At 43.6% G+C, this 12,100-nt stretch overlaps 1 protein-coding gene across 1 annotated transcript in view; it reads right to left on the minus strand.

The window, feature by feature from the left end:
* Positions 1-244: 244 nt before the first annotated feature.
* Positions 245-12,100, minus strand: part of GHR (growth hormone receptor) — a gene marked incomplete at its 3' end in the record, with an annotated part of 239,119 nt that continues 227,263 nt past the window's right edge. The window contains exons 5-7 of the mRNA XM_082723382.1: positions 6,223-6,395; positions 1,383-1,561; positions 245-322 (exon numbers count right to left, since the gene is read on the minus strand). Of these exons, the coding sequence (XP_082579508.1) occupies positions 245-322; positions 1,383-1,561; positions 6,223-6,395 (430 nt within the window). The remainder of the gene's footprint in view (positions 323-1,382; positions 1,562-6,222; positions 6,396-12,100) is intronic.

Here is a 12,100-nt window from a genome sequence, read left to right on the forward strand (position 1 = left end):
GCTTCTTCTCCAACAGATCCCTGAACAGACAATAGCTTGTGTCTCAAAATTCTGGGAGTGAATTTGCCAGGCCACAGGGCAAGACCTGCTGACTGGCCAGAAACCACTTGGCTTGGCCAGGGTTACGACTCTGTGATTAGACTGGTTTAGAATGAGTTATATTGGGAGCAGCAAGATAATCCTGTTTTTCTCCTACCTGTGTGCCATGTGGAACCTATCTAAGTGCCTAGTTCCCATATATTTGTCAAGGAGGTAAGGTGTTCAGAGATCGACCACCACCATGCTCCTCACCTACATAAAAACCTCTTAGTTTGATTCTTCCCTGAAATATGTAACAAAACATTCTTCTAAACCTTTAGGGGACAAACTCCCTTCCTCTGTTTCCCTCCTGGAATCACTTATGAACTAGTATTAATGGGGGTCTTGTAAGTAGTAGCAACGAAAACTGTGGGAGAATATCTAGCCATAACTCACGGTTGATCTTGATCATGACTCTTTCCACGTTCAGCCACATCCCCAAAGACAGTTTAAGTGGCTAGAGTAAACAGGGTCCTGAGGATGAGTGGGGAGATCATTTTTCTTTCCTTCCTTAGGCTCCCACAGAAGCTCCATGTAAGCATCTGCTATTGGGCGGAATCCCAAGATGTCGCGGCTGGCGCGACAAATCGACCAGGAATGTGAGGGTAAGAGGATGAAGAAAAGAACTCGAGAAGCAGAGAGATGGGGGCAGGAGGAGCACTAAGGAGAATGTCCAACAGTGCTAAGTTTATTCAAAGCATTAAGGCCATATATATAGTGATAATAGGAGAAGCAATACATCTGTGTCTAGTTAAACAACCAGGAGTTCCCATAATAAGTTTCACATTTGACTATAAGCAGACCTCGTGATGCCAAATGGCTGAGGCCAGTATAATTGTTCTGTATTGATACAGCAAACCTGAAAGTAATTTATGGGCTGAACTAGGGCCGCAAGGACCAGCCATGAACTTAGGACCCCAACCAACTTGTCCTCATTTGTTTAGCAAGCGTGTGGGAAGTCACGTAGGCGAGCAAACAACACATAGCACAGACCCTTTCTCAGTGCTACTCAACATTTTCTGTCCTAAACCTTTTGTTAGGTTATTCGGACTTTAAAGGAGGCACAAGTCGGGGCCTGGTTTGGTCCTCGTCTCAAGCCTTATTGCGGCCTCCCACACCAAGATAATATTTTACTGATTATGTCTGATTATGCCTGTTTTCCTCAAATAAGAAAATAGGGAGTCTATAGCATGAACATGTGACCCGAGGTCAAAAGGCAGTCTAATGGTAAATGAGAGAGGTGTTGATACAACGAAAGAGAAAAGATGAAGCATTTTTAAATGTCATATGGGAGAATATCTTACCATTTTCCACTGGGACTCGTTTACTTCTTTGTACTGCAGTTCATACTCCAGGACTATCCATCCCTTCTGAACATCTGCATTGGGTGGTGGTTCCCATCTCACTTGGATATCTGCATGAATCCCCGTTAAACTGACGTTCAGTAAAGTCCAGTTGAGGCCGATGGGTGGATCCGGTTGCACTGTGCATTTTAACAGAGAGTTAGGGCACAGAGACATGGACAGGTACAGCTTCCTTTGATGGATGGCTTTCTTCTGAAAGACCAATTACTTTATGCATTTTTATTATTCATACCCTTAATTCTTCCAATAGTCTTATTATGCTCTCATTGTATTAGAGAGTATCACTTCTTTTTGACTAGAGTATGATCTGTTTTTAACTTTGAAGAAAACCCCTACACAGAAAAATTCCTTTTCAAGTTTAAAATCTGACCCCAAATTTTTCTTGAGGATTTGCCATGACTTACATTTCTTTTTTTTTTTTTTTAAGATTTTATTTATTTATTTCAGAGGGAGAAATCACAAGTAGTCAGAGAGGCAGGCAGAGAGAGAGGGGGGGAAGCAGGCTCCCTGCTGAGCAGAGAGCCCAGTGCGGGCTCCATCCCAGAACCCTGGGGTCATGACCTGAGGCGAAGGCAGAGGCTTAACCCACTGAGCCACCCAGGTGCCCCCTACATTTCTTTTAGCCTTGATAGGATTAATGCTTTGGGATTTTGGCAGTGGAATTCAATGTAACTAGAAACTGAGTTAAGACCTAGAGTATTTAAAAATGGGGCTGTTTCGGAACAAGGGATAGAGAAATCGTTTTATTCCAAATTGTTTATTACTTAGGGCAAGGATCTTGTCTTATTAATTTCTGTATTGCTACTAGAACAATCCTTCCAAACACTAAGCTAATGCTCCTTAGTTTGTTGTCTTCCTAGCTACATGTGATGATTTTTTTCAGATCTAAGAAGGCACTGTGCTCTTCTCTCAAACAGTGATGAGTCAGGGTTTTCTGTCTCTTACTTAACCACATGCGAACAATCTGAAATAGCATTTTGCTTGGTTTCTACTGACATACGGTACATTCTCTAGTAAATCACCTGTATTCTGCTTATCAGGACTGCAGAGACTACAACTTCCCAAAGCCTGATGAAGAGAAAGAAATATGGATTCTAAAGCTAGGAGCTATATCCAAATTTACATTCTAGATAGTTCCCCATGAATTATTCTCCTTGGGTCTCAGTACTGATGTTTTCAAAAGTCACTTGCAGATACAGAGTAAAATTTACTCAAAAGTCACTTGCAGATACAGAGTAAAATTTACTTTCTTTTTTGCCATGTCTACAAGGTCACCTAGAGCGTTGCCAAGTCGGGATCTCTAGGTTGGCCAGAGAATTGCCTACACATGTAAGTGTGAGGAGCTCTTTGGGAAGAGGAGTTCTTCCCAAAGGGGAAGCTCTTGCACTCAACCAGAGTGAAAACAGTCCTTACTGTAAAGGAGTGTGATACTGGCCCTTGCAGAGTGGACACAAAAAAAATAGGGTATCCAAATATGACTAATAATGATCACTTTTGGAAATTAAATCAGAGGGATCTTCAGATTAGCTGAGCTGCATATGGCACCGTCAGGACAGTCATGCTTTGCCCGTCCGGATTTGTTGGGGATGGAGGAATTCTGATAACTGAAGCTTAAACCTTTAAGAGACCAAAACATATAAATGTTTTCAATGGGAAAATCTCAACTTACTACTCATGTTTCATCTTAAAAACTCTCCTTTCTATTTTAAATAGAAGATTTGGAACATGGTTCTTTTTGGGAAGGCTTGTACCACTGTTAGAAGCATAATAACAGCCTCCCCCTTCCCTCTATACATCCTGCCAAGTGCTGTCCACAGTTCCCCTAAGATGTTGCAAAAGCATCTGAGACAGCCCCGGTCCCCTCCTCAGAATGCACTCCTCTGTCACTTTTCCTTTCTCTGTCAATGGTGGGTCCATTCCTCCAGGTGCCCAGGATGAAATGAGTGAGCTCTTCCTTGACGCATCATTTCCCTCACCACCCCCACATTCTCTCAGCTGTACTTTGAAGATGGTCCTGGAGTCCAACCATTGCTTGCCACCTTCACCTCCACAACCCAGTCCTGCCATGATGCTTTTTTGCCCATATGACTGCGTTAGCCTCCGAGGTGGTCTTCTCCTGGGGTCCCCATCCTCCTTCACTCTATTCTCAATACCCTCCTCAATATACTGGTCATACTGGTTATTTTCACCCTTGAGTTAGACCATATCACTCATTTCAATCCTCCAAAGCCTTCCTCTCTCACTCCAGGTGAAAGCCAAAGTTGTCCAATGGCTTCATGCGTGCTATAGCTTTACCTCAAAGATCCCTCAGAAGTGGCCTCTTACATGCCCCTCCTTGCTCACTCTGTACCAGCTCCTTTCCTCACTGCGCCATTCCCCGAGTGAGCAAGGGAATGCTCCCACCACAGGAGCTTTACCCTTGCTGTAGGGTCCATCCCTCAGATGGACACATTGTTCTCTCAAGTTTTTCTTTATTCAGCAAAGCCAGTTCTGATGACTCTATTAAAACTACAACCTCTCCTGCACTCCTCTCCTCCCTCCCTATGTCATTTTTCCTCGGAGGATTGTCTCTCTCTACACTGAGATAAAATCCCAGGGAGGAGACATTTTCTGCTCCTGGCTCCTAGAAATGTACCTGGCCCAAGGAAGGGACTCAGTAAATATTTGCTGAATGCAAGAATGAACAACAAATGTCTACTAATACAGTACTTTAAATCCAAAGATGAGCCCTGTGAGGTAGTAGCAGAACGCTCACATAATGCGTGGGGAAGCTGAGGCCTGTGGTTGTCTTCTTCAGATCTACTAGGCTCACCTCCTTCCTTGTGGTCTCTCTCTCTTAGCTCCCTCCCTCCTTCCCTGCTATGGTTGTAACTGCCTATCACCACCTTTTGCCTTAATTATCACAAAGATTATCACCAAGTCTTCTAACCTCTCTAACTCTAGTCGGCGTTACTCCAATCTACCCTCTATGCTCTAGCAGGATGGATTTCCCGGAGGCATTAGTAACAATAGGTGGCACTGGATAACTTTGAGATGAAGAGCGTGGACTCTGGAGCTATTTTGCCTGGGTTCAAATCTCAGCTCTGCCTACTAGCTATCTGACTCCGAGTTAGCCTTTAAATGCTCTGAGCCTCAATGTCATCATCTGTGAAATGGGTATTATAACAAAACCTCTCTCAAGAGGTTATTATACCGAACCACAGGTAAGGGCTTTGTAAGCATTAGTTAGCGGTTATTATCCTCAGGTCATTTCCGTTCTTAAATATCCTCAAATGCACCTCTTCGCAGTAGAATATAGTCTAAATTCTTCTGTGGGGTACACAAGACTCCTTATGCTTTCTCTGGCCGATCAGTCAGGCCTACCTAACTGCTCCTTCAATGGTCTGTGTTGTTTGTCACTTCTGGAACTTAGTAGTTGGTGGAAGACACAGTCCATCTGGTATACCTGGCACTTGCACCAATGCTTTAGGGAGCAAGAGAACTGCCACCATTTCTGGGCAGCTTTTCATCCCTCAGGCCCAATCGTTGTACCTTTGCCCCCTACCTTGGCTTACTACACCCTCCACACACCTCAAGTCCAGCACCTAAAACGCAGTACTGCAATTATTTACTTAACATTCCTGACTGCCCTACTTGAACATATCTTACTCATTCTGTAGCCACCACACCCTGCACAGCAATCCAGGGCATGGCAAGCCTTCCAGGAAAGTCAGACACGGAAATGAGTGGGGCTGGCTATTGGCAGGGACATGGTTAGAACATGGGTCTTGACCCGATATTCTTACTACTACTGGTTTAGCCACTCAGCAGCTAAGTCTATTGATACTGGGGCAAACACTGAATAGTGTCTCCAAGTTATGCAGTTAGGTTCTCTTTTCTGCTTGTTCTTCTCCTTGACAGGCTATCAGATTTATTGTTTCTGCCTACAGCTTCTAGCCCCATTCTCTTAGCCTCTTCCAGTCTGCTGATGCCTGGGAAACCAAACACAAGTGTGTAAGGACAGCGCATCTCAGAGAAACTCCAAGCAATTTCTATAACAGATGAAATTTTGTGGGTAGAGAGTCTGAAGTACCAACATAAGCTGCTCAAAGTCTTTCTTTCATTCTTTCTATTTTTCTGTTTACACTATTATAGAATAAACATAAATATTCCGATTATGGTTGTTTGTTTTGTTTTGTTTCATTTCCCCTTGTGTCCACACGATGGGCAAGGGATAATTGGTCTACATCTTTCATTTAGCTCACTGAGCTCTGATTATCTCCAATGTTTGTCTTGAGATCTTATAAACATGTCTTTAAACTGATTTTGGATTGTTCTGTAAATATAAAATTCCAGAATTATTATGCTTTGTGAGAAAGAAAATCTTGGCTTTTATTACAGTGATGTTAGGGATCAAAGGTCAACATATTTCAGATCTGAATATAACAATCATATTGAAAAATTAGGAAAGAAGGAATCTTAGGAGTCCACTGAGTTTGTCTCTTATGGTACTCAAGAACCCAAACCAGCTTGAAAGACCTCCTCAAGGAAAAGACTCTGCCAGGCTCCCATTCTTTTCTTGACAACACTTACTGCCAGGTTGTTTTACGTTAGAGCCAACCTTTATTCCCCCCGCCTTCTCTCTCTTGTTCACTGGCTGACCTCATGCCCTATGAGGTAGACCTCCATTCACCTAGATGACAATGACGAAGTTTTCCTACTTGAATACTCTTGGACACTGAAGCTTCCCTGCTTATTTAATCTAAAGCCATGTCAAATAAAACACAAACCTGTGATTTACCTATTTCCTCAACGGAGAAACACTTTTGATCCACCATGCCACCATTGCTGGTTAGCTTGATACAGTAGGGAATCCAAATGGAGGTATAAGATGAATTAAAGTAGCAGCTGTTTTCTCCAGCAGAGACATAATCAGGGCATTCTTTCCATTCTTGAGTCCATTCTTGAGTGCTCCTGAAATGGAGGGTAAAAAAACCAAAAAGGATGAATTGTTCCAAAAATCATGCCATGGTTTAAGTCAAAATGAGGTGCTCGATAGGTTCAATAAGCTGGAACACAAATATTTTGCAAGCAAGTGTTTTAACAGCATCACTTCCAAGAAGTATCCCATCCATGGGCTAATCTGCAGGGTCTGCAGACTGCTGGAGGCCATTGGTTCTTGTACTATAGCAGAAACATCTGGGCATTGGCTGCAGAGGATGTGCCAGCTCCTAGATTAAGTAATTTGTCGATAGGTCCTTTATTATCCACCTTTTACAGATGAGGGTTTTAAGGCTTAGGGAGGTTTAAAATGATCCTTTAGTAAAACACTATAGAGGCCTAATACCCACACTGTGAAGATTCCCAAAGAACTATGACTCTTTGGACCTGGATGGTTCCCCAACTCATGGTGGAAGAGACTAGGGAGGCATGCCGACGGCATTCTTCAAACTGGGTGACTCTGAGATTTGGGGGGCTGTGAGGTGGAAAACTGTCTATCACCCTATTCTGAATCACCGTACCCTGTGTTTCCTTTCCCCAGGGCTGTCTTATGTTTGGGGGAGTCTTCCTCAGGTCTCAAACACGTTCCCATATTCCTGGCTTCTTTCCTTAACTACATGAAGAGCCACGAGAACATCGTAAATGTGCTGGACCTCCAGGGTGACATTTATAAAACATGAGGGTCTAGCTTTTTTCTTCCCACCATTAAAAGAGATAAAAGGTCATGAACCCAGAAATGAAAAACTCTTTTCAAACCCAGAAAGCATTTTTTTTTTCTATTTTGTAAGCAGAATGAATACCTCACGATAATATAAAAAAATGGAAACAAGAATGGGTCGAATTGAATTGATGTGTTTGCCTATCGGTTCCTTTTATTTTTGTTTTCTCTACAAAAAACAAGGTTATTTTCCTACATCTTGGCTCAGCTAGAAACAAACAAACAAACATAAGAAATCATGGAGGAAAGAAGACACGTGGAAAACACTGAAGAAATCAGAGAAGCCCCATGTCCAAGTTCACATTCCGCCATCCAGTTATTCATCTCTACCCCACTCTCCAGAGAGCATCATGTGCTCGATGACTTAAAACATCTGCAGGGCCTGAGCTGAATGGAAAAGAGAGGCCTGGAAATTTACAGGGGGAGAAAGCAGAGTTTGGGGAAAGGGAATTGCCCAGTCAGCTGCCATGTTTTCTCTACAAAAAACAAGGTTATATTTTCCTACATCTTGGCTCAGCTAGAAACAAACAAACAAACATAAGAAATCATGGAGGAAAGAAGACACGTGGAAAACACTGAAGAAATCAGAGAAGCCCCATGTCCAAGTTCACATCCAAGTTCACAAGGGCCTGAACAGAAATGCAGAGCAAGCCAAGGATTGCCCCAACTCAAGGCCACCCCTGCAAGGACAGAGCAAGTGTGCTAGAATGGGACACAGCCCTCCCAGGTCCCATCTCACTGACTGACTGACTCCATGAGCCCGGAAAACCATCTCTGGGTGGCTACTCTATACGTACTAGAGAGGCATGCCATCTGCCACCAGCACTACCAGCATTGAGTGGATATAATGATTAATATGATGTCGTTCCTATCTTCAGGCCAGAAGGAGACCCAAAATTACCATCTGAGTACTTTTTCTTTTTTGGTCTCCTGTATTCATCCCATTCATATTTAATAAGTATTGATTATATATAAAAAACACTATGCCAGACATTATGCAGGATGCACACATGTCTAAGGAATGACTCCTGCTTCAGAGGCATGACTGAAAACCTGTATGACAAAGCAGTGTGGGTTATATGCACAGAGTACACATGGGGTTCCCTAAAAGTTCAGAAGACGGAATGATTGCTCTGGCTGTTCACAGAAGCCTTCAAAGTAGAGGTGGTATTTCTAGCCATCTTGAAGAATGGGTAAAAGCTTAATGCGTAGGGAAAGGAAGGAGGGAACCGAGTAGTCAAAAGGGTTGAGGTACGAGCATGAGTATGGTGAGGGGAACAGAGGGCAACGGAATAAATGGGCAAACTTTTCTTAAATTAGAATTGCTACTTGGGTGAGTACTTCATTATTTACTCATTATTCATGAGATATCAGCTGAGAACAAGGTTTATGAGTCAAAGAGACATAAAGCCAGGTGGTCTGTGGCTGAGGGGGAAGAAGACAGGAATGACTTTGTGTAGGCTGAGGTGCTTGGGGCTGGTGACCCAGAGTGTGGAGGTCTGTGAGCATCCCCCTCGGGGACGGGTACTGGGCAGCAAGGAGCGACAAGGACACCACAGGCTATGGGAAGGGATGAGCTGGGAGACAACACACGCCTCCTTCTTTACAGCTGTTTCTCAGGCTGGTCTCTTTGGCACTAGGACGAAAGTTGTATAGTGTGAGAGCGTCCTTGACACAGTTGCTCATCAGCTGTTGGAAAGAACTTGGGATTAACATGGCCAGTGAACTGTGGCTTAAATTCTGGCTGAGATTCTGAAAAGTTGCATACCCTTGGATGAGAGGGAGATTTATCCCTGATGGGGAATGTGAATGGTATGAGTGTATATGTGTGTCTACGTGTGTATGTATAGATGTTTAGGTGTGTTTGTGTGTATTCGTGTATATATGTGTAGGGGTATGTGTGTGTGTGTGTGTGTGTATGCTTAGAGTAGTAGAAAAAGGATTAAAAAATTAGGGATAGGTGGGTCATTGACCTACAGTATAATTTATTTTATCTTGACTTTCTAACTAAGTAAGGGTATGTTGAAGAGAATGGTTTAGCAAGATTTCCCAGAGAAATGAGGCTCTTACATAATAAGATAGATAAAAAATATATTTAGCACAGTTGATAGTATAAAAGTATTGAAATGTAAAGCTATACTACAGTCCTTAGCAGGTTTGGATTTGTAATAGGAAGGTTAGCTCTGTGTGTTTTACGGTTTCTCAACCTCAACATGTCCCCATGGGGACTGCATGAAAAACCTTGTTTAGATTATTCCAGATCCATTAGTTCCACAGAGCAAACAACTTAAAGCACTTATCTGAAGCACAGGAACAGTTAGTTCAAAACACAACTCCCAGCGCCCTCCCCCTCATTAACCAAAGTTGAATTTTATTTTAAATAAATACTTAAAAATTATTTTTAAACTCTTAAATTTAGCTAAAAACAAAAGCAAAACAAAACAAAACAAAAACCCACCCATGAAAAAAAAAACAAACAAATGGGCTCACAAAACAGAGACTCTGGCTTGCTTTCCCTGAGTTGAATTTCTATGCAGGCAACCAAAGTCAATTTATGGAAACTACTTTCTCCTTGTCATACCCCTAAGAGTTAAGGGCACGAGGTCTAATCCTAGTCTATCTTGAAAAATGGAAGGAAGGCTGTACAAGGAGACTACTGGTAAAAATCAGAATAAAGAGCAGAAGAAGTACTTTCCATCCATTTGCTTTTACATCTAGCAACTAGAAGAAAAATACTAATAATAAAACATCATTTATGTTCTAAAGACAACTGTTTTCATTACACACAGATCATGTGTTTTGGCTTAAAATTAAATCTTTTCTCTAGGAAAAAAAAGGAAAAGCAAGAGCGCTCTTTCTCCCTTCTTATCTCCCCTGGAACCTTGCATGGAAAATACACTTTCTTTTGATAGGCCAGGATAATTTGTTAAGGGGAGTGAGTGTGGGAGATGATAGAAATTGGGGGTTAGAGTCTTAGGGACTGAGCCTTCACGTGCCCACTTTCTTCATCAATAAGGCGTCTGTAGGCAAGGAGCTGAGGGAGGAGCCTCCCCGAGGGCCTACAATGTCATTCAGGCCGAGTCTTCTCCCAGCAGTGAGACTAGGCCCGGCATGGCAGCCATGACTGGGTGGGAGAGGCAGCTCTGTGTCAGCCAGCTCTCCTGGCCAGCAGCAAAGAGCCACGCGCATGGCTGCCTCCAGGCCCGCCCAGTGGACAGCCTGATGTGGTTAGGCTCCTTTGTGCTTTAGTTACCAAGGCCAGGCTGGTAAACTGAAAGCCCAGTGCATGGGCCCCTTTGCCAACACTTCCTGTTTCCCTCTGCTCTAGTTCTGGATGAAATCCTGTCCCGGCTTCATGTGTCCGGGAAGAGGGACACATGGGATTCTATAGTTCCGGGAGTTGCCTGGGACCTGAATTCTGAGAACTTCTGGGACCTGACTGAGAAGTCAGAAAGCACACCTGTTTGGTTCTCTTTGCACCAGGAGCCGGTGTGAAGGCTGACACGTTTGTGTACTCGCTGGTGCAGTCTGGGCCTGACATCCTAGCTCTTTGGATTCTACCCTTCCTAGATAAACCGGGCTGAAGGCTTCTGCTATTTTGGCTAGATAGAATAATTCTATTTTTGTAGAGAAAACACAAAATGCTGATTTTGCAAGTTGGGGCTGGCTCTCATCATGAGGTTGTGCTTGGAGGCTTGAAGATGGGACAGTGTTCTTCCCTGGGATCCCAATCCGCACTAAGGCAACAATTAATGACATCCTTCCAAATGCGCTGGCATCTGCCCTCCACCTGTTCACACATTCTGTGGCATCTCTGTTAGCACAGAGCCTGGCTTCGGACTAGGTCTGCTCAGAGGCCCAGGTGTGCAGAGAAGGCCTGGAGGCAAAGGCACGTGACCTGGATGGAAGAAAGTAAGGGACAAATATATATTTGTGAGGGCTTCATACCTTTGGGTTTATCTTTTGGCTCAAGTTCAGCTTAGGTGACTATTATGGTTGGTAATAACCCATTTTCATAACATGGGTCCGACTCTGCTCTCTCTCTCTTCAGTTTTGTTCCTTACTACACACACAAATTTGTTCTCACTGCGCCGGCTCTCTGTACCTCCGAAATCTCTCTCCATTTAACAGTCTACTCAGCAGATATTTCAAAGTGTTACAATCATAAAAGCTTCCCGTCCAGATGCATTTCCCCAAGCCAGCATAATCTCGCCATCCCTACCTCTCTGTAGCGTCAGCCTTAAAAGAAAAAAAGTGCTTTTGGTGCCCAGCCATGTCATTATTTGTGTGCCCTCTGGGGCACAGCCAAGTAACCTCCCTCACACCTGGGAAGTGGGGAAGGCCAGCAGGAGTTGCTAACTCAGGGCATTTATTTGTAAACCGAGGACCCAGTTTTGCACTGACAACAGCCTTAGAAGACCAATAATCATTAGCCAGAAAGAATCAGAAGTAATTATTGTAGCCCAGGAATTGGATTTCTTTATCTTTACCATTTTAAATCGTCACCATATTACCAATAATCACAGCAGCTACCATTTCTTGAGTATATAGGCTGGGCCAAGCACGACGCTAAGTGTTTTTCATGTATTATCCAATAAGACCCTCACAAGAAGCCATGAGACAAGGTCTACTACCTCCGTTTCGCAAATGAGGCGTCTGAGTTGTGAACAGACTACTTTGCCTGGCGTTCCTCAGCGAGTGCCAGAATTAGGCCAGGATGCCGTGTGTTGGACCTGAGCCTGTGTCTTTAGCTGCTCCCTGCATCTTTCCTCTGCTTCCACACTCCTGCCAGGGGTAGATGGCATCAGCCTTGGACTGATGAACACTCCCACCCTGGCTAACCTTGCTTCTTGGCTTAGGCCTTCCCTGGGGGTTGGGTGGAAAAGAGGAAGGGACAAAGTATTTTAATCTAAAACTTAGAAAAGGCAAAAAGGCACAACACAAGAGTAAACAGAAATGG

This window comes from Mustela nivalis (assembly GCF_964662115.1).
Source record: "Mustela nivalis genome assembly, chromosome: 3".
In the NCBI taxonomy this organism is placed as follows: domain Eukaryota; kingdom Metazoa; phylum Chordata; class Mammalia; order Carnivora; family Mustelidae; genus Mustela; species Mustela nivalis.